The sequence below is a fragment of the Haliotis rubra genome, unplaced genomic scaffold (genome assembly GCF_003918875.1).
Source record: "Haliotis rubra isolate DU_JTF1 unplaced genomic scaffold, ASM391887v1 Scf989, whole genome shotgun sequence".
Lineage (NCBI taxonomy): Eukaryota > Metazoa > Mollusca > Gastropoda > Lepetellida > Haliotidae > Haliotis > Haliotis rubra.
The window spans coordinates 56994-79805 of NW_025767733.1; the positions used below are offsets into that span (position 1 = coordinate 56994).

Sequence of the window (22812 nt, forward strand, 5' to 3'; positions counted from 1 at the left end):
CACCCCATCCCCACCCCCCATCATTTTCAACGCCATGGCAGCTTACCTTCAAAACTCAAACTTATTACAAGGGATCTAGAACCTGTCATATAAACTACATACACCTCTCTCACCTTCAACCTACTGTAACATTTAGACCAGGCGTTCAACCCTCAGTTATCCATTCTATGTCCCAAGTATAACCAATAAGCCCACACTTTCAGACCCGCCGCTCAAACTCAATTATCCATATTCTGTACACGCCACGCTAGCTCTCCCCTCTCGCTAGTGTAAACAACCTGTCGCAAGCCCTCATTGACAAGGTCAAGGCCATTCAACACGGCCACTCACTGCCAGCGCTCGCCTCTCAGCTTCGGCCCCTTCTGCGCTCCCCCCTCGCCCCTCCCCACATCCACCCCAGCTTAACCCCTTTTCCTTCTTTATACAGTCCCATTATTAAATCAATGCAGCTTAACTGCATCTACAATCTATGCCCCACTATGCTAAACGTGTTTATAACTTACCCCTACCCCCCACACACACACACTCACATCCTAGGCCCCCCTTTACACTACCTATCGTTTAATTTAATCCTATCTCTTGCCTATTAACAATCATTACCCCTTTTTATTTCCCCTTTCCCTTCATAAACTCGGCTTTTACTATTTTATTTCGTTTATCTTTTTTTAAACGTTTTTATTCAAAATTCCACTTAGGTTAACGCCCGCGCATTTACATTTTTTTGGGTACGATGGTTTATTCCTTATTATAAACTTATTAATTATTATCCCACCTACCCCATCGGCTACAGTCAGAAGCCGACGTTGAACCTCAAACCATCATCATCAGAAAGATATGGACTTTAAACACAGAGCCGATGGAGTCTTCATAAACCAAGGATCTGAACGTGGATTTGAACGTTTGATGAGCTTATACAGGCACAGCTAGGGGAGACAAGTCAGTGGACGGAATTAAGGCACCTGCAACTCCTGGTTAAGATGTATGCCCCACCCTTCTATGACAGAGAAGAGACATCATATAGTGAATCATAGTTCTAACCGTTGATGTATCTGGATGAATGTGGTTGGGGCCCAAGGCCACCGTCATATCCCAGTAGTCTATATACACAACTCTGTGGGCAATAGATGAAAACTCCTCATGCAATATATCTGTATATAGCAGTCCCCAGTACGATACAAGTTCCTGAGCCGGATTCCTGTAATAAGCAAAGGGTCCTCGAACTGCAAGTGTGACATCAGGTGCTCGCTCAAGGAGAGACGTAGCTGCCCGAACCAGTCGCTGAACATGTTGGCGGTATATGTCCGGGTGGACTAAATTAAAGTGGACATATAAATACAGCACCACAATATCCACTGTGTTATTTGGCAGAGATTCAAGAAGAATATGCTGTGCCCTGTTAGCTAGTGGAGAGTAACGTTCCTGTCCGTGAAACAGTGGGAACTCATGAGCAAACCATGCCACTGAGAAATTGTCTTGCTTGTCCTCCAAGAGCTGAGGGTTGAGACCTTTAAGGGCGCATTGTAAGTTGAGTATGTCGTGAAGGGCCTCCTTGAATTGACGACTGGTTGAGTCCCCGGGAATCCAAAGTCGTCGGTTCCTTAAACACTGTCGATATGCCCAGGCTGTAGATTCCAGGGTGTCCAAACACTGCGTGGGTTTCCACTTAGTTCTGTAAATAACTCCAACAGGATGCTTGCGTTGCCAGGTATACTTTGGCAAAAGTTGACTGCAGGGCGTTTTAAGTGTGTCGACCGTCTTTTCTCCTGTTTCTGAAAGATGGACAAAATATTATGCTCCGGTACTTTGTGTTTTATTTTTCTTTTCAACGTCACATTCACTAGCTCACTAGGTTGACACATGTTATCGTAGCCCAGTTCGGTAGATCAATGCCCCTGATGTTGATCACTGGATTGTCTTATCCAGAATATGGCTGAGTGCCTCGTTGAACAATAAATAAATAAATAAATAAATAAATAAATAAATAAATAAATAAATAAATAAATAAATAAATAAATAAATAAATAAATAAATAAATAAATAAATAAATAAATAAATAAATAAATAAATAAATAAATAAATAAATAAATAAATAAATAAATAAATAAATAAATAATCTCTTCAGTACTAGAACATATCATACCTTGCCTTTTTATGCATCATTGATACGTGCTTACCCAATACACCTGTTATGTTGAAGGAGGACAGAAGGAAATCATTGTCTGGTTCTGATGATCTGAAACATGCACGTTTCCCTCTGTTACTTGTAGTGTTGGTTGGTGCAACTGAGGTTCCGCTTGTTGATGATATCATTGTAAGGCCAAGGCATTTCTGTTTTCTTGTTAATAAATCCACAAACATAGAGATAGAAAACATTGTTGAAAAATGCAGTAAGAACAATTTCTAAGGAGAACTATGTATATTTTTGGGTTGTTGTTTTCTGTTTGGTTTTTTTTTCTATGTGTGTGTGTGTGTGTGTGCGTGTGTGTATATGGGCCTGAGCTACATGGTTTCGCTTATTTAATTTTCAAAACTAAAGTCATTTCAAAGTATCATCGTCAGTGAAAACAAAAACTAAAAAATTACATTTAACACAATTTCGACACATCTAAATGAACACTTACTTTATTGAATGTTCTGAAAATATCTGAACATAAACATATCAAGGTTGAAAGTAACATTAATTGGTCTTTAATATTTAAACCATGCATGCACGTGTATTTTGTGCGTTTGATGTATATATGTCACGCATGGGTTTCCTTAAAAAAACTAGAAAACTAAGGAATGATAATTAGACCTTAAAAACATAACATGCTTTCAATAATGTCACAAGATTGCTTATATTCTACAAGGGTCGATCTCTTAATTGATAACAATCTGGTTCATACTAATACTGACCAGCAATAGAAACGCAACACAGAATTCAGGAAAATTATACTTTTCAGCGTGAGTGTGGATTTGATCGATGGAATAAATAGTTTGATTTCTTGAACTGCATTTCTTTTGCTGGTCAGTATAAGAACAAAATACTATAAAATGAATAAAACCATACTTACAAATAGTAAATGCCACGTTGCTGTGTTTCCTTCGGGAGATATGCTACATTCAGGGACCAGGACTTACTGTAGGTGTCGCAGCTTAAGAGTGGATGCTTCGGCTTTTCACAGTACCACAGGAAACCGTCATTTAGAGAAGTAAAGTTGCAGATGTCTCTTAGGCTGTTTCGTAACATGCTGCAGCTCGTACTCTCTTTTACCAAGAAGCCCCATACGAACTCCCGTTTCAACTGCCACAGCGTTCCATGTTCAGCCATGATGGAATAGAACATCGCTAGTTCCTCCCTACGACGCTCAAGAAAGCAGCGAATCCTTCCAGCACCCGACCACTGGACTCTGAGAACACCATTGTATGTGCCATTGTTGTTGTCGAAGACGTCTCCAGCAACTGCAGCTTTGTCCTCTGTGTTTTCCATCCATAATCTAAAGAAATCGCCACCAACTGTTTGCTTCTCGCCGTAATGATTGTAAGTGTTGATCTCCACTTTTATGACATCACCGAGTCTATACAGTGGCTGGGGATTTAATAACGTCATTGTGGAGCGGTGTGCACTTGTGCACTTCCGGGTATCCCTTTGCTTACCTCCCTTGATCATGTTTGCCTCACTTAGATAGCGAGGAACATTGCTTACCACTCTTCCGCTATTGGGTTCTACAACTATATGCATCTCAATGGTGTCACTGAGAGGTACGTTTCTGCAATAACAAAAATGATTAATGAGGTATGAATTTTTATCAATAAGGTTGGAAAAAAAAAATTCATGACGGCCCCACCCCCTCCGATTATCTTCTATTACTTTACAAATGTTGTTTGGAAACACCTCTTTGAATAGATTTGCACCCGTCAGTCCGATCTTTGTCTGAAGGCCCATACTCTCAAGGCCCAACTATTCATCATTTTTACGTGAAATATGCTTGGCTCGTGGTATAACGAGGTAGATGATAATTAAATTTTCTTTATCCTACCAACAACCAACCAAAAAACAACCAAAAGATAATGAACCAAGCAACCAACTGACATATCAATAGTTTAATCGATCAGTCGTTCAAGTGTCCAACCAACGAATTATATGATGAAATCCACCACATCCAATCAAATAAATAAATAAGTTCTAACAAACAAATAATAAATTAACCAAAATCGATAATGCATGTGCAATAAACAAATCAGTAAGTCAATCCGCCAATCTTGAACCATACATCAGAGTAATAGAGGGCAAATATTTCGCCTCCTATGCTTGGAAGTATTTGATTAAGATCTGGCGTACCTGGGTCAAAGATTGTCCGCTGTAAGGATCAGTAGTAAGACGCTCAATGTTGAGCAAACAAAAGAAAAAGAAACTATGGATCTTGTTATTCCCGAAGTGTCTTGTGCAACACTTTACACCTACTCTAACGAAATCTGCACCATTTGTAATTTTATGTGTCCCCGCATAAAAAAGATACCTTTTAACAGATTTCGCCTGTTCATTTCATGTTTATATTAGGCGATAGGCTTGGTAGGTACACGAGACATAGAAATTGTTAATGATCTGTTCTTTAAATGTGTGACTCAGGGTAAAATGTTAGTCAAAATCACCAAAATGTGCATGTGACGGTCTCCAATAATAGCATAACATTTTGAGTGAGTATTTCAAAGCAAATATTCATCCAATGTGAACAAAACAAATTACTTTTTCGACATAAGGTATTGCACCTTTTATACATTTTATACATAGGCTAGGCGGGCGGTACATTTAGCGGAATATTTTGGGGATGTGTTTGTCAGAGTTTCCTTCCAGCTGGGATCTCCAGCTTACAGTAACTTGGTGTACATGGATAACATTGTTCTCGTCGCTTTGGCTAAACTAATACAGATGCTACGATGAAGATTAGCAAACTCCGTGTTTGTTTATATAGTAATTACCTGTAGTTGTCCTCAAGTTTCTGTTTGTTATTCCATATATATATCACAGTAACAGTCACGGTCAATATGCACAGGATAACAAACGTAGATCTAGTCCGACTCATTTGTGAAGCTGAATTGTATCCGACGTTCACCACTGACATGTTGGCTTTGGCGATGAACACTCGTCCACTGCTATCGAAATCTGAGCTGTAATTCTCGGAATTCAGGCTTGGGTAACAGGAAATGAATGGGTAAATACATGTCCACTAAGGCCCGCTTGCTTATCGTTATTGGGTTAAGCTAACAGTGTTGCATGGTAACCAAAGTAAACAATATGGATTTCTGCGGAAGGGACGTTGGGGAGTAGGTGTGGGGTTGGGTCAAGCTACGGATCACGGTCAGAATATATATAATACGAATTAGGATAAGGCTAGCTGGGTTAGTTCAGTGTAGATGAGTGAGTGAGTGAGCTAAAATTTGCCGTCACACCGGCAATATTTCAGCCATATCGTGACGAGAACAATATATTTTATTCATAGTAAGTAATGGTTAACTGTAAAAACCTGTCACCGAAGGACAGTAAAATAACTAGATTATCACAGATTCGAATTTAAAACTAGTAATTAAATGTAAAAAGACAACTATAGGGGACAGCACAATATAAAAATAGGCTATAGATCGCCAACAACTGAAGGTAAATCACCATACTAGGGACCATGGGGACTTACAGTACCTTTGCTACCTGCATGGACCCTAGTTGGATTTACACCCTCCCTTCAGCCATTGGTGATGGAAGAGAAATCTAGCAATAAATTAAAAGCACACATATTCTACGATTAAAAAGGTGGCAAGTTTAAATGTACTTTAAATGTGTTGGGACTTACGTACCCTCTCAGGAGGACAATAATTTTACGCTACTTCAACCCCCTTTGAGGGTACCGCTACTAACAATCTCAGTTACTAATCTAAACTACCAACAATAAAATATTTAGTTATTTACAGATCTGTCAACAAATCTAATTCTTTTAAGAAATCAACTGTTAAATGATAATTAACATTATAAAAAAGATCCTTCAATGTTTTGACATTGAAATACTTATCCCTTGTGATGGAATATTCAACACAGTCAAGCAGGACATGCTTGACTGTGATTCAGTTCAGTGTAGATAGGTTGGATAAGCGTTCACGTAGGCGTCCGGGGTTAGGGGATAAGTTGGTCGAATGATTGTTTTGGGGTACAGATGTGGGTACAGTGGCAGTCGGGATCGTGATGGGAGAGGGGCGAGGTTCATCGGAAGGTGTAGTCTTTGGGATGTGTCTCACAGGACTCCTACCGCACTATTGTCTCTTCCGCCTTGCCTTTTCTAAAATGAATCAAATTAGATTTTTTCCTCAGGTTCTAAATCACCCATCACATTGGGGCTTCTATTCAAATTAAATGGAATCCTATCTCCCTAAATGAAACCCTATTTCTGTCAAATATACATGTATGTATATTTATATATATATATATATATATACACACGCACACACTAGCACACACACACACACACATATATATATACACATACATACACACACACATATATATATACATATATAGACACACGTATGTATGTATGTATGTATGTATGTATGTATGTATGTATGTATGTATGTATGTATGTATGTATGTATGTATGTATGTATGTATGTATGTATGTATGTATGTATGTATGTATGTATGTATGTATGTATGTATGCACACGCGTTTCAACTTTATCTTCAGGAAGACGTATATGAAGGAAATTCTGTGTAGTACAGTAGAACATATGTAAATATGTCCACTGAATAACGGCACAACACGAATTTCGTTCCTACGCGTTTCAACTTCAGGATGAATAAAGTTCGTGTTGGGTTAGAAATGGTTGCTGTTACGCGACTGAGGGGATTGAGGGGAATGTGTGTGCGGTAAAGCTCAGAGGTGAGACACTTACTGTTAAACAAATAGAAAGCAACGAGGAGGACCGACCTGCTTATCTATCCTCGAAGTGTCTTTTGCACTACGTTAACCATGTGCGTCGGGGGACCAGAAGTGGTAAACAGATTACATGGCTACAAACACTGACACTAGTCAATTAAACTATTAGAGGGAGAGAGATGGGAGAGAGAGAGAGAGAGAGAGAGAGAGAGAGAGAAAGAGAGAGAGAGAGATAGAGGGAGAGAGATGGGGGCTTACTGCAAGATAAACTTACTCGACGCTGCGACTATTTTCATTGGTTGTATTTAGAATAAACTTGCATCACACAGCGTCATTCAACAGATAACCTCATTCTCATCTTAACTCTTAACGGTTATCTTGGTTAGTTGGTTGTTTAACGCCGCACCCAACATTCTTACAGCTGTATGGGGTATAACTATAGGCATGTTGTGGCATATGTATTCGTGAGGCGTGATATGTGTATGAACAATCATGTTGTCACCGAAAAATGACAACGTTTCTGCATACCTCTAATACTGTTTCATGGATTCTTACCCATATAAATACATTAGATTTTGATACTGTGGAAATGTGTGTCTTTGTTTCGTGTACCCCTAACTCAGCTATATGGCGACGGTCTGTAAATGATCGACTCTGGACCAGACAACCCATTGATCAACACCATGAGCCTCGATCTACGCAATTGGGATACGATGACAACCAAGTCAGCGATCCTGACCACCCGATCCCAATGGGGTGCGCAGATTTGACAGCTTGACTCCTGGGAGGTGTTTAGGACTTCTGTCCTACCCCACAACGACTCATACGTGACACATGTCTCACCTTTGTTGACTTGTTCAAACTTCCTCTGTGTACCCAACATCTGTATACCCAGTAGAAAATGGGTACCCGGTGGGATGCGTTATATGACTATAAACCTTGAAGGCAGCTTGGCACTCCGGGTTAAGGAGGCCTATCATGTTACAGGTTGCACAACACCAAATGTTTTCTCATAGACTTCTATAGTAACCTTATAAAAAAAAAAAAAATTATCCAGGCTATCAACAGTAATTCCATGTACACATGGGTACAGTCTGACCTTTAAAATACAATAAAACACAATCTCAGGCCAAATTGTCCGGCTCATTTTCCCAGCACAGGAAGCGGAACGGGATGGCCTAAAAGTCGGGCCAAGAAAAAATCGGGCCGGGCCGGACCACCGGGTAATACTAAAAATGGATTGCAGAATATTAAAACGAAACTTGCACATTTGAGTCGATACACTTCCTGCCTTCACAAATGCATAGTTTGATTGAAAATGTATAGTTAATGGTGAAAAACCCACACAACAACAAAGTCTACATACCGAGATTCCCGTAGAAAAGACACCGTCTTGTTGTTATGCTTTTTCCTTGATATGGGGGAAGGTTGCTTACTTCTCTTAGCGTGTGACATACGGGGGTCCTGGGCAGGAAGTGACAGTGTTTTGACTGCTTTTCTTTCCTTAATTAAGATATTAGGGTTATCTAATTAACCTTTATTGTCTCAGGCTGAATCAGCACAGGATGTTTATGTTAAAGAGACGTGGATATCAGCAAGTGTCAATGGGCAAATATGACATGATAACGTATATTAAAAGAAATATTTGAAATCACAAACTTTTCTAATATGTTATAAAGGATCAAACGAAGTATGCATTCACAAACACAAAAATTATTATGTGTTTTCATTGTAAATAATACCAGCCCAAATCAGATCGCCATCTCGTATGCATATGCTTATATTTACGAACACAAAATGGTATTATATCTACCTAAATACCACTTCATAAAGTAAAGTAAAAGTGAAGCTCTTTTCTCTCTCCATTCCCAACGATTTAGGAAAATAAAGTCCTCGGAAAACAAAATCTGCAATAGAAATTGTTTACTCTCTATTCAGCCCTGCTTGGCCCGTGCTGTCAAAAACAACTTAAACCTCACAGATGTATCTTGAAATGTGTTTAAATCCATAGATTAATATTATATCTACCTACAAACGTCTTTACAGAGTCTCAAAGCGTAGTATTTGAAGCAAACACCTTGCTCAAAGTGAAGCCCTAATTTCTATACATTCTCAACAACCACATAGTATAACATGCTTTCGGTCCGGCTTGGCCCGGGCTCTCAAAAAAACACCTTAAACCTCACACATGTGTCCTGATTTGTGTTTAATTCCATAGACTGGTATTATATCTACCTAAATATCACTGTGTGACGTTACAAAATGCCACATGTAAAGAAACCTGCTCCGTTAAAGTGAAGCCCTTTTCTCTCTCCATTCAAAACATAGCCTCAATCAAAAGTGTTTAGTCGCTGTTCAGCCCGACTTGGCCCGTGCTGTCAAAAACAAACTAAACCTCACACATGTATCTTGAAATGTGTTTATATCCATAGATTAGTGTTGTATCTACCTACAAACGTCTTTATAGAGTCTCAAAGCGTAGTATTTGAAGCAAACACCTTGCTCAAAGTGAAGCCCTAATTTCTATACATTCTCAACAACCACATAGTAGAACATGCTTTCAGTCCGGTTTGGCCCGGGCTCTCAAAAAAACACCTTAAACCTCACACATGTGTCCTGATTTGTGTTTAATTCCATAGATTGGTATTATATCTACCTAAATATCTCTGTGTGACGTTACAAAATGCCACATGTAAAGAAACCTGCTCCGTTAAAGTGAAGCCCTTTTCTCTCTCCATTCAAAACAGCCTCAATCAAAAGTGCTGTCAAAAACAAACTAAACCTCACACATGTATCTTGAAATAATAATCTATGGCTTTAAGCACATTTCAAGATACATGTGTGAGGTTTAATGTGTTTTTGACAGCACGGGCCAAGTCGGGCTGAACAGAGACTAAACACTTTTGATTGAGGCTATGTTTAGAATGAAGAGAGAAAAGGGCTAACTTTAACGAACCAGTTATCTTTACATGTTTTATTTGATAACATTACAAAGTGATATTTAGGTAGATATAATACTAATCTATGGATTTAAAGACATTTCAAGATACATGTGTGAGGTATAAGGTGCGTTTGAGCGCCCGGGCCAAGCCGGACCGAAAGCTTGTGATACTGTGTCTTTGTTGAGAATATATAGAAAAGATAGCTTAACTTTCAGAAACGTTTTTGCTTCAAATACTACGCTTTGGGCCTCTGTGAAGTAATATGTAGGTAGATATAAAACTAATCTATGGATATAAACACATTTCAAGATACATGTGTGAGGTTTAAGTCGTTTTGACAGCACGGGACAAGCCGGGCTGAACAGAGACTAAACACTTTTGATTGAGGCTATGTTGAGAATGGAGAGAGAAAAGGGCTAACTTTAACGAACCAGTTATCTTTACATGTTTTATTTGATAACATTACAAAGTGATATTTAGGTAGATATAATACTAATCTAAGGATTTAAAGACATTTCAAGATACATGTGTGAGGTATAAGGTGCGTTTGAGAGCCAGGGCCAAGCCGGACCGAAAGCTTGTGATACTGTGTCTGTGTTGAGAATGTATATAAATTAGGGCTTCACTTTGAGCAAGGTGCTTGCTTCAAATACTACGCTTTGAGACTCAGTGAAGAGATATTTAGGTAGATATAATACTGATGTATGGATTTAAACACATTTCAAGATACATCTGTGAGGTATAAGGTGCGTGTGAGAGCCCTGGCCAAGCCGGACCGAAAGCTTGTGATACTGTGTCTGTGTTGAGAATGTATAGAAATTAGGGCTTCACTTTGAGCAAGGTGTTTGCTTCAGATACTACGCTTTGAGACTCTATAAAGACGTACTTAGGTAGATATAACTCTATTCTAGAGATATAGACAGAAATCAGGATGCATGTGTGCGGTTTAAGGTGTTTTTGACAGCACGGGCCAAGTCGGGCTGAACAGAGACTAAACACTTTTGATTGAGGCTATGTTGAAAAATGAGAGACAAGGGCTTCACTTTAACGGAACCGTTTTCTTTACATGTGGCATTTTATAACATTACAAAGCGATATTTAGTAGATATAATACCATTCTATGGATTTAAACACAATTCAAGATACGTGTGTTACGTTTAAGTTGCTTTTGACGGCTCGAGTCAAGCCGGACCGAAAAATTGTGGCCGAGATAATGTTGAGAGTGTGGGGAAGAGATCGTATCATATAAAGGTGGGCATGCTTTAAATACGATGAATAATGAATTGATCGGGTGGTATGTGATTGGATATAGATGTAATAAACCGATGGAAATGCGTATCGGAATTGACTGAAGTATTTATACGTTTTAAATCCTGTTTCGTTTAACGATTCCACTTTTAGACGTAACCTCGGTCAGCCAGTGCACATGCTTCTCGTCTTCCTGAGTTTTAGCCGATTTCCTCGAAATAAAGTTATTATGGTACGCGTTTGTGGCTTCTGATTGATCATTATTACCATGCGTTTATGTTGCATTAATTAATTGTAGGCATTGTGATCGTTAATGGGTTTATTAGCCAATTATATATTTGGTCCGCCTTGGCCCGGCCCGGCCCGGCCCGACTTTTAGGCCATCCCAACAGGGAGTTGTTATCACGTAAGTGGTATGTTTCGTTGAGTACATGTATCCCCATACTGTTTACTGCAGTATAAGTGAGATCTGCTTCACTTTGCGAATGATCAATCTTTTGAAGTTGATTTAAGTTCTACTTGAGTAAACTGCTACCTAACAGATCGATCTCAGATTAAAACGTCTCATCCCAAATTCGTATTTTATATTTCAGGTACTAAGAAATACTGAATTTTTACGTATTAGATATACATCCATCGGTACCAGTTTGACGTGTCTGGTCATGAGTTAACTAACATAGTGATTATATATTTTTGACCATTACATGTGTCATTCACACGTCATTTATGCCATGATAATGTTCTCTAATCCATTTCATCATACAGCATTAATTCATTCAATGTTTTGAAGCTCATATGAAACATGAGAAATGTTACTGTTCCAGTTCCTTTTGAAGAGTGAACTTATTTTTGTTCCTCAAGTGTTCCGACCAATATATTCATTATGGTTACAAACGACCTGGGTCCCGTTCCACTAACCGATCTTAACCCTATGCCAATCGTAAACCCCTAAAATCTCAATCTTAGCGTTACGTTACGATCGGCATACCGTTCCACTAACCAATCTTACCTACGTCAATCGTAAAGTTAAGATTCAAAGTCTAAGTTGCTCATGACCAACTTAGAATAGCTAAAATCAATCGTAGAGAAACCAAAATGGTGGTTTTCCTATTCTATGTGAAAAATAAGAGCGAGCATTTCACCGTGAGCGTCCCCTAAAGTTCCCCATGAAATGAATTTGTATATTTCTGCGATGTAAACAAACACTGCACTGAAGCTTTACAAATGTCAGGCCAGTCTGACCACTGTCGTCATGGGAACACAACCGAGCGAGTCGGTGTAACACATTTGTACAACAATATTGCAACGTCATTGTTAAGAATAGGGACAGCCTTGAAGTGAACAATGTTCTGAAGCAAAAAGATACAAATATGCTTGATTTCACTGCGCATATTTGGTGGGGAATTCTTAAGGCAGACCGCGTGTTATTCAAGACCACTGACAGATTCTACATACGCTATAGCCTCGTCACGCCTTGTTTATTCTGATTGACAAGGTTCAGGCACATATTAAAAGCTCTGACACAATTGACATTTTTAAAGTCCAGACTTAAAACCTGTTCTCAGTATATTACTTATAATCTCCGCTGTAAATATTCTCCTGTTAAGTATCTCTACACAGGGCTTTGAGCATGCCCAAGGATGTGGAACAGGCGCACTATAATTATGCATTTTTTATTATTATATTATGCTTGATACCCATCGTTCTCCATCTCTCGCACGAAAGAGTCTCGATCTAAGCTTGGATCGGATCGTAAGATCGGGACCGGCTACGATCGGCCTAAGATTGGTTAGTGGAACGGGTGTAACTTTTAGCTAAGACGATTGTAAAATTGGCGTAGCTTGCTAAGATTGATCTTAGATAAGATTGGTAAGTGGAACGGCACCCTGATTTTAATACCTATCAAGTTAGATGTTATACACGCGTGCATGCACACACACACACACAAAACATCCCTAATTTGTGAATTATGTTCGGACGATAAAGAAATATCTAATTTGGTCAGAATCAGTATATAAATTATCTTCCATTACTATGAGAGAAGCATGGCATTATTCGTTCATTTTTTTGATAATTTTATCTGCATAAAAGAAGGTATTATCAAAAATGTGAAACAAACTTTCGTATACTACCATATCACTAACATTGCGATATTGACCATGGAATAATGTTAAGCTTAGTCTGTTTTCAATGTCATAATATGTGAGGTTCCTCATTCACACAAGCATACAAACTGACAGCATAACACAAAACAATATGCAACCAACCCAATGTAATACAATACAAGTTTCACCGCCTGTGCATACCACACTGTCGACGAATCTCTCAGGCGTGTTAGAGCGATAATCACATCGCGACATGATTAACAAGCCTACAGCTCAGCAGATTTTAATAACTTACATTTTTAATAAGAAAAGCAAGATTCATAGATGTCAACTTCTTTATTGTGAATAACACGAAGTTTCGGAGCATATGCTTGCTCCTTCATCAGGTGAAAATCAGGTCACAGTAATGCATTCCACTTCTTAATGCCCATCAAGGATTGAACTCACTTCCAGGGGCTTCTTTAACAGGCATAAAAACTTGTTAATTAACAAGGCAGTAGGCCTTGTTAATTGGTGACTATTAACTGCCTTGATTCACTCATCAATCAACAAGGGATTAGGTCCCGGGGCGTGCAAAAAACAATAATTTACCATCACCCACCAGTTATCTCCCCTTCTGGACATTTCCAAAATTGGAAATGTCTTGGAAACATCATCTTTCCAATATTGGAAATGTCTTGGAAACATCATCTTTCCAAAATTGGAAATGTCTTGGAAACATCATCTTTCCAAGACATTTCCAAGCTTGTAAACATGGACTTATTTTCCAGTGCAATTACTCCATCTGTTGGCTCATATCTACTAACACCTATGTAAAACAGTCCCGGTTCTGAACAGCTTTTATACACGAGTGATTCTGAAGACACCCACACAGCTGCCCCATGTGTGATAGCCGGAAGCACGATACTGTCAAATAATTTATGAAATACTTTAAAATCCTTATCACCAAGAAGTTTACGGTCATTCAGCTCTCACTAGCCCTACAGCTCTCTTGAAACTGTGTTGCAAGTCGAAACGCATTGGTGGATCCAGTGGGAGGGTGGGGGTGGTTTCAAGGGTGGTGTGGTGGTGGTGGTGGGAGGGGGGGGCTTGGTTCGACTCCCCCTTTGAAACTTCCTGGATGCGCCTATGCAACGTGAGAGCCTATTGTTCATGTACCGCGCATGTGACCAGAACGTGATTCTTCAAGGTCGAGCATTGTTATATTCATTATGCATCACTTATGTCATATGTATTGACGCCAAATATAGCCATGCAGTTGGCGTGCTGATAAACACGTTTACCATGTCCATATATGGTCGCTGTGAAAAATACATTGACAATAAAAGTTGTGTCTGAAAGTTGTATCCCGGGTATGTTGTTTTTCATTAGTCCTTAATCTGCTTGTTTCTTGGAAAAGCTAGCCTATAAAGAGACAGGCATACTGTCTGGTCGCCAGAGACCTGTGAGCAGCGGCGTTAAACCAGACCTTCAAAACAGGTACAGTAATGGTGTAAACATTTAGATGTCTGTGTAATCCTTGCGAACCTGCATGATAATTTGGACTATAAATGTAAGGATTGTGGTCATTCGCTTTACATGCCACGATCCCGGTTCGATACACAACCTGGGTACGATATGAAAAGCCGGTTTCTGGTGCCACCCGTCGTGATAGTGCTAGAATCCGTTGGTATATGACCAGATGGTGGTCACGTGAATACTTGCAAACACTTAGTTGCGAGTACAACAACGTGCAGTGAACTTGGGCAAACTGCTGTAACTATGTGTCCCAGTCCATCCAGCTGTGAATGGGTACCTCGTTAGGATGAGAAAGCCACAATAACGCGGTGGGTCTAGTGGCTGCAAGAGTTGTATACCCCCCAGGGAGCTGAGAATGATAATACGATGTGCCGTTGAGATTGACATCCAATGATTGAGGGGAAAAATATCAGCGCCTTGAGCATGCACTATAGTGCGTTTGGCTCAAAAGCGGACCGATGAATTGCAATCTAACTCGAAAACTAATATATATGTAATACTCAATGAAAGGCTGATCATAATCAAAACATCAGACCAACTCTGTGATTTGTGTGCAGAATTTATGTCCTAAAATTAAAAAAGTTGTTTAACAAACTATCACTAAAATATTGACACAGTTCACTATTTTGCACGAGGGAGGAGTGCAGAGAAATGGACAGCCAGGTGTGCGAGAAAGGATGGAGACGGCACAGCACAGATTAATGAATCATTAACTTTGTCGGCACTTGTGCACGTGCTTCTCTAACACCTGGCTGTGCCTTTCTCTACACTCCTCCCTCGTAGAAAATAGTGAACTGTGTCAATCTTTTAATGATAGTTTGTTAAACAACTTTTATAATTTTAGGACATAAAGGATGAGCCTTACCACCCTGACTGTGCCAGGATCACCCGAACCCTCTCTGCTGCATACTATCTTTAATCTGTAAAACATAACAATAATAATAATAATATCGCTATAGGCTGCATAAGACCATACGCACTCATTTGGACTAAACATTGTGTTTCTCGCCTTGTTACACAGCTCCTGATAACATCAGCTAATTTATGCTGATTCCATTGTATTTTCAGTTTTACGGCACCGTTCTACATATACCGATTTAACTAAGTCATGTAGCAAGAAATGAAGACTAAAGATAAGCAGATAGCCTTGAGTTAATCTTAAAGTATATGGGTCATCATTATGAAGAAATTATTAAACGTCATGGCTGTTTATTCTAATGAGTAATTTTAAAATGATGGCTTATCGGTTGTTTCCCTTTCTCTTGTTATATTACATTCATAACTTCTAAGATACGTGTATGTGTTTGTTACATTTTAGACTCATTGTTGGAACCAAGGATGGCAAACAGACCAGGCGGTGGGTACATTTAAGTACATGTTAGTGGAGATATTGTAAACAAAATATCAAACTATTTGGACTCTATTAGAAATTTCAGAAACCTTGTAAGAGCTTCTCCGAGGGCATTTTATTTTTCATTAGCCCTACATCTGCTTCATTCTTGGAAAAGCTAACTTACAAAGAGATGGTGTAAGCATCAACGTCAAACCATAGCTTAGAAACAGATACAGTAATGAAGGAGACTTTTGCTTGCCTGTATATGTTTGTCCATACCCGTTTGAGATATTTGGACTATGGATCTGTCATTTATGTATCTTTTACTGGCGGTATTTTTAAAAAGTAATATTACGCCATTTTGACGCCACTGGTACCTGTAGGAACATTGTCAGAACTTGTTAACACATAAAAATGCAAACAAAACAAACATTTGTTGTCATGTAAGTGTCGATGTCAGTGGATCAAACCCTTGAATATTCCAGTGAGTGTCAGACCCCTTGGTGGTTCAAGATACTCAGTTATCTACGAGATAGGTGCAGCTAATCAGGAACCTACATCTGCAGAAGCAACTGTCAACAGGTAAGGATGATAATTCAATTCCTGAACAATGGCTTTCAGAAGTCTTCTTGAGCTTTTAAATCGTTGTTTGGGATAGTGATGTTACAAAATGAAGGGAAAGCATGTTTTATCTGACATCGAATATTTTCCCGAAAGATTATTTTTTTTGTGTTACTGCATAGCAATCTAAATATCGCCACGTACATGTATAAATAGAAGTGAACATGAACTACGAAACATTATAGATTTATCAATCGATTCCTATGTTCCAGCATGTTTAACTTCTAAGTCCCGATTTGTTCTCATTATTTTGTATCATGATAAAGACGTTAACCGATGGGATATAATGTTATTAAATGCCTCAGTTTCAGTGTATTGGAGTTCAGAGCTAAAGTTGGGTCCCGTGAATTTCATCATGTATCGCATGAAGAAGCAGCAAGAATAACGATTATAGAACAGGTATGTGCAACTAGTTGAGGGAAGAAAACTGGTACAATATTTTATGTTGTTTCCATCAATCCATGTTTGTATAATGCATTACAGTGATCAGCCATGTTAAATGTTGGTTTCATGTTTCAGAAAACCGTTCATGGGGACTACATGGTGACTGTGGAATGTCCGGTCGACCCTACTGACAAGTTCCAATGAATTTGAAATCTACTTGTTAGTCATTGGTCGATTATTGGAATCATGTGCACGCTGTAATCAATTGATTTTGCCTTTTACAACAACCACTAGGACTACCGAATATTTCCATGGATTACTTGTTAGTTAGTTGTGGATTACTAGAATACACTGTAATTTATTGATTTTACCTTTACCAATAGAAATAGAACTACCGAATATATCCAATGAGTTCATGGATTACTTGTTAATTGTTAGCGGATTACAAAAAAATGTTTACACGCTGTAACTGACGGATTGTGTCTTTCTAAATAAAAAGATCAATAGGACTACAGAATATTTCGTATGAGTTTAGGGATTAACTGTTGGTGGTTAAATTGTTAATTAAGAAATAGGACTAACCAATATGTTATGAGTCCATGGACAACTTAGTAATTCTTTGTGCATTACTAGAATAATGAGTACATTATGACGTTGGATTTTACTTTCTCAACAATCACTGGGACTAGTTTACATATTTATATCCTGTAAGTCGAGTTTGGAATATACCCTTTTAGACGTGGTGTTTGCCTTATTCGTCTATACTCCATTGTCTGAATGAAAAAGCATCCGACTAATGGCAATAACTTTTATTTTCAATTAGAAATTTAAAAAAAAATAAAAACGTGCACGTCGAAGGTGTCCTCCCATAAGAACTACATCCCATAAGAACTACAGCTTAAAATACATGTTATTATCCAATGCACAGATTAACTACATGCTGTTACCTGCGTCTGCTTAATGGATTTGCCCAACACAAAACAAATAAAACAGATATAACATGTTTGCTGCGGCAGTTCATTTTGGTTTTGATAGTAAATAGTTTGCCTTCATAAAATGTAAATTCTGTCAGTTATGATCGAACACGTTCCGCATCGAGGTGTTTGACATTTTGTTACACTGACTGATAAACCTTTTTTCATAGTATCACTTGTATACAAAATTTGAAGATTTGCTTTCATAATGGGCATAATTGTACAGTTATTAGGATTGTAGGTATATACAAACGGAAGAATGTCCATCTCTGTATTTGTTTCTTTTGTTTAAATGTCTCTCTTGGGACTTTTACTGCTTTATGAACAGCATTTTCAACTACCTAAGAAGATATGTTTTATGTATCTATTACATATTACGTATCACTATGATCCATGTAGAACTAGTTTAACCCAGCTTCAATAAGTAGCCAACTGCATCGATTTCATGGATAGCAGTCTATAACAATACTATTTTAACTTAAAAACTCATTCGTTTACATTTCACATTTACTCCGATATACCATTACCTTTATTCCAATATACTAAGCTTGGCTTGTTTTTTTCTTCAATCATGTAAATACAAGAACATTAACTAACTACAGCATACCCTTCTCTCTTGTCCTGTTCTTTCTGGTTATTAGATTACCAATACAAAAACATAATTATTGGTCAATAGGATTTTAAGCATGTAGTTCTTCTGGGAGAGCTGATGGGCTGTGCTCTTTACTTGCCGTGGGGGTGCCTCTACTCAGATATTTAATCCCTAATTAATCCCTGTAGTTAATTTGGGATGTAGTTCAAATGGGATGTAGTTCTTATGGGAGTAAACCACGTCAAATATTTCGTAATTTGGCAATCACTTTACACAGTGATTTATTAATGGTCAGTTAAAAGTCACAATAATTTCGAATGAAGATTGTATCAATATACTTGAAATTCTGATGATGTAGCATACCGGCCATGCTCGTGCTGACATATTAGATAGATATATTGACAAGTCTGTACAATTTGTTGCTGAGGCAGTGGACTCGCAGTGAAACCCATGTCGTAGATGGATATCCTATTTCAACATAAATGCATACTCCCATTTATACATTTAGCACAGTCTCTTTGTCAGTCCCACTCTCTAACAGTCCCAAGCAATATGTTTTGTACGAGCGAGGACGCGTTCTGTTCAATGTTTTTCCTGATTTTTAAAAATCTATTAATTTCTTTCTGATTTCTCGTATATTTGATTTATTACTGACACAGCTTCTGTTTGTAACCTAAAAATTAGATAATAAGGAAGTTCAAATTTCAATGATAAAGTTGGTTATTCATATGTATACGTGTGGCGCACCCATTATCCTGTATCACAAGAAATAAAATGATCAATGCAATGCCGAGTATTGTTTTCCATATGTCTCCATATTTATATGGTGAAATGCGTTATAAATAGGTATGGATAGGCATTGGCTGTACTGAATCAGTTCAGACGGTGGGGTACCCTTGTGGTCTGATCGTTGGCTCATCACGCTGAAGACCCGGGTTCGATTTCCCACATGGGTACAATGGGTGAAACCCATTTCTGGTGTCCGCCGCCGTGATATTGCTGGAATATTGCTTAAAGCAGCCTAAAACTATACTCACTCACTCACTGAATCAGTCCTGTTTACAAAATCATTGTATGGTTGACAATGGTACCATGAATGGTTGGAGGAAAAAATGTCAAATACCTTGAGTTGCAAAACTAGTAGTTCAGAAGACCCCCTGTTACTAATTTCAGGAGTCCTGTAAGGCAATGAAATAGTGTGGTGTACTGAAATTCTAAGATTTCATTATTACTTTAATCAAAGAAACGTTATTTTTCTTGTCAAGAATTAATATCATTATGCGTCTTGAGACCAAATGTACTCAAAAGCAAAAGTTATTGCTACATGGCATATTTGTAAATCTTGTGAATGTATTTTGGGATTTGAACCAGGGAAAGAGTGTGTTAAAATGGTTGAAGAATCGCCATACCCGACATGTGTAACACCCTGGCCGTATTCGAGAAACCAGACAGAAGTCACAAAGACCACCTCAAGTCATCGTTCCATATATTTCACGTCTCGGGGAAAACGCTGTCTACATGTTACAGTTAATATGTCAAATTAGTGGTTTTGTAAAATCACCGAAACATTCAGGGATTCTATAAAATTCCTAATTTACTCGGTTGTTTCACAAAATCGCTGAAAATCATGACAATTTGTTTACATATTCTCTGAAATGAATATGTCGCATTTTCAGTGGTTGTTTTGACAGTACTACTTGTAATAAGTAAACTTATAAAAAAAACTGAATTTTTCAGTGACTTTACAAAATTCCTGATTTGACACATTCACTGTAACATATATACTTTAGTCTACTCATCGCAGCGTGACGTTGCTCGTCGATTCAACGTCCACAGAAACACCATTTGCCACTTTAGCAAATATGTCAAGTTGTAGACCGCCCCTACAGTGTCCGCCACCAGTAACGACCCCGTGTCAAGGTCTTTCCAAGTAACAATACTTTATTCGCCGTGTAACACTAGATATAAAATCGACATATAATCCTTGTCGGACAAGGTATCCTCTCTTATGTCTGATTCACAGGAAAACTGTAGACTCAACGAGGCACTTACTGATCAACGGTGTTGGTCCATGAGGGACAATTTGATTTTACCAATATACCCGAGTCCCCTAACACCGACTCTCTGGAGGATTGTGAAATTGTCCTGAAAAAAATTATCGAAACTGAACTTTAATATGACAGTGCTAACCTTCACTTTAAAAGGGTTCACAGGATAGGTCCAAAGAGGCAGAGCACAGGACCAGGCGCCGAGAACAGACCCAGGCCAATCATCGCAAAGTTCATTTACACCAAAGAACGAGACGCAGTGAAAAGGTGTGGTAGGGAGCGCAGGGGTAAGCCGTATCACATCGTGGAGCAGTTCCCCAGGAAATCAATGCTTACAGGAAGGATGTTCTCCTACCGCGACTCAGGGAAGCCAACGCCCAGGGTAAGAAAACAGTGATTGTGATTGACAAATTATACGTGAACAATGCCCTCCAAGTTGTCCCCCTTCCCCGTACAGAGCGCCCCAGGAGCAAACCCGTGACAGAACCGGAGGGGGCACACAGTAGGGGTTCCCAGGTGGGCGAGAGCCTGTAGGACGTAGACACTGCGAGAGGCAGATATATCCTTGTGCCCATGTGAATGAATGCCCCGAAACTCGTGGGACTGATAATCACGGAAACCATCATAACAAACTTGTAAATAATCCTGAATACCAAAAACAAATGTAATATCAATTGCAATTCAGGTAACCACGAACTCTCTTTTGAATCTCCTGAATCACTTGATGAAAAATTTATCACCAAAGTATTTCACAACAATTTACAATTACCTATTTTTACACAACTTGATGTATGTGACAGCGAAGTAGTCCACTATAGACATACTAACACCATAGCACTATATGATGTTAATACAACATTTTCCTGCAAATCTTTACTTCATGTTATACATGTAACAAGTGCTGACAGCCCGGATACATTTGTTGAATCCCCTCCCCCTGAAAGTACTCCTGAAAATTTTAACAAATCAGATAAATTGTTACATGTATTAAGTCTAAATGTATGTGGACTACGAAACCGCTTACATTGTCCTGAATTTGTTGACATCCTAGAAGAAAATGACATAATAGGTTTACAAGAAGCCCAAACAAGCGAATTAGATGAGCTGGATATCTACAGCATAGATCAAGATGTGTGAACACATCAGGTGGATTAGGTTTACCTGTTAAAAATACTTACAAGGATTTTATTAGTGTTATGGCAAACAATGATGCATATTCTATGTGGTTCAAAATATCTAAAGATCTATTTGACATTAATAGTGATCATGTTCTAAGTGTTAATACATACCACCTGAAGGATTAAAATGTTCCACCGAAAACGTCTTCACTGAACTTGAACAAACATATATAATCATGCCAGTGAAACTGAATATCCAATATTGTTAGGGGATTTCAATGCAAGAACAGGTAATCTGGGTTGAGTCAAGGTTAGGGTAGGATCAGTTGGGTTCATTAAGTGTAGAGGGGTGGTAAACAGGGGAGAGAGTTCATGTAGAAGGCCTGGGTTAGGGATACACTGTTTTGGGGTACGGGGTGTGAGTACATGTACAGGGGCAGTCGTGATGGTGATTGGGGTTGGAGTGAGTGGAGCTCAGCTGTGGAGCTCAGCTGTAGTGAAGGTGTAGAATTTGGGGTTTATCCCTCTACATTATTGTCCCTTCGGTCTGACATTTTCTCCAAAGCGAAAGCCTAAATGGAAGTTAGAGTGAGTGAGTAGAGTTTTACGCCGCACTCAGCATTATTCCAGCTATATGGAGGGGATCATGTTAGATTTCCCCTAAGGTTCTAAATCTCACATCACACTCATTTTCATATTAAAACATGATCATATGTTTCTGTGGAAACTGATATATATATTTTCAGAGACAAGACTGGGATCATTGTCGGTGTATGGTTAGACTCAGAGTATTGATGCTCCCATCAGGGGTAGACTGAGGTTGAGGGTAGGGGGTTGTTGGTGGTGGTGGGGGTGGTGGTGGGTTGGTGGGGGTTGGTAGTGGGGTGGTAGGGGAGGTAGGGTGTATGTGGTGGTGTATGTGTGTGTGTGTGTGTGGGGTAAATATTTGCGGTAACAATGGAACAAATAAAACAGCTACGAGGCAGATCAATCAGTTTAACCACATATTGACTTAAGCAACCATGTGT

At 38.8% G+C, this 22812-nt stretch overlaps 2 protein-coding genes and 1 long non-coding RNA gene across 4 annotated transcripts; 1 reads left to right on the forward strand and 2 right to left on the reverse strand.

Annotated features, from left to right (window-relative positions):
- Positions 1-518: 518 nt before the first annotated feature.
- Positions 519-5102, reverse strand: LOC124265629 (NXPE family member 4-like). Its single transcript, XM_046700415.1, has 4 exons — positions 4960-5102; positions 3054-3749; positions 2175-2233; positions 519-1769 (listed from the first exon to the last, which is right to left on the reverse strand). The coding sequence occupies exons 1-4, from the start codon at positions 5100-5102 to the stop codon at positions 973-975; spliced, it is 1695 nt and encodes a 564-aa protein (XP_046556371.1). The 3' UTR covers positions 519-972.
- A 5145-nt stretch (positions 5103-10247) lies between these two features.
- On the reverse strand, positions 10248-17278 carry LOC124265625. Its single transcript, XR_006895496.1, has 4 exons — positions 17206-17278; positions 12563-12564; positions 12292-12307; positions 10248-10259 (listed from the first exon to the last, which is right to left on the reverse strand). It is a non-coding gene; the product is annotated as an uncharacterized LOC124265625 (long non-coding RNA).
- On the forward strand, positions 14476-17428 carry LOC124265624. Of its 2 annotated transcripts, none has more exons than XM_046700410.1 (5): positions 14476-14548; positions 16033-16071; positions 16533-16629; positions 16974-17067; positions 17188-17428. In XM_046700410.1, the coding sequence occupies exons 1-5, from the start codon at positions 14491-14493 to the stop codon at positions 17254-17256; spliced, it is 357 nt and encodes a 118-aa protein (XP_046556366.1). In that variant the 5' UTR covers positions 14476-14490; the 3' UTR covers positions 17257-17428. The 2 variants fall into 2 exon arrangements, with proteins under 2 accessions (XP_046556366.1, XP_046556367.1); XM_046700411.1 differs by lacking the exon at positions 14476-14548 and adding an exon at positions 14555-14675.
- The last annotated feature ends 5384 nt before the right edge of the window (positions 17429-22812 follow it).

What these genes read in the sequence shown, in the direction of transcription:
- LOC124265629 (XM_046700415.1), bottom strand. Translation starts at nt 5,102, where the DNA reads ATGTCAGTGGTGAACGTCGGATACAATTCAGCTTCACAAATGAGTCGG. An exon ending in AAACTTGAGGACAACTACAG is followed by an intron (nt 3,750 to 4,959) that starts GTAATTACTATA and finishes TTGTTATTGCAG; the next exon opens with AAACGTACCTCTCAGTGACA. An exon ending in CAACGTGGCATTTACTATTT is followed by an intron (nt 2,234 to 3,053) that starts GTAAGTATGGTT and finishes TGCATGTTTCAG; the next exon opens with ATCATCAGAACCAGACAATG.
- LOC124265624 (XM_046700410.1), top strand. Translation starts at nt 14,491, where the DNA reads ATGGTCGCTGTGAAAAATACATTGACAATAAAAGTTGTGTCTGAAAGT. An exon ending in GATGGCAAACAGACCAGGCG is followed by an intron (nt 16,072 to 16,532) that starts GTGGGTACATTT and finishes TGAATATTCCAG; the next exon opens with TGAGTGTCAGACCCCTTGGT. An exon ending in GCAGAAGCAACTGTCAACAG is followed by an intron (nt 16,630 to 16,973) that starts GTAAGGATGATA and finishes TAAATGCCTCAG; the next exon opens with TTTCAGTGTATTGGAGTTCA.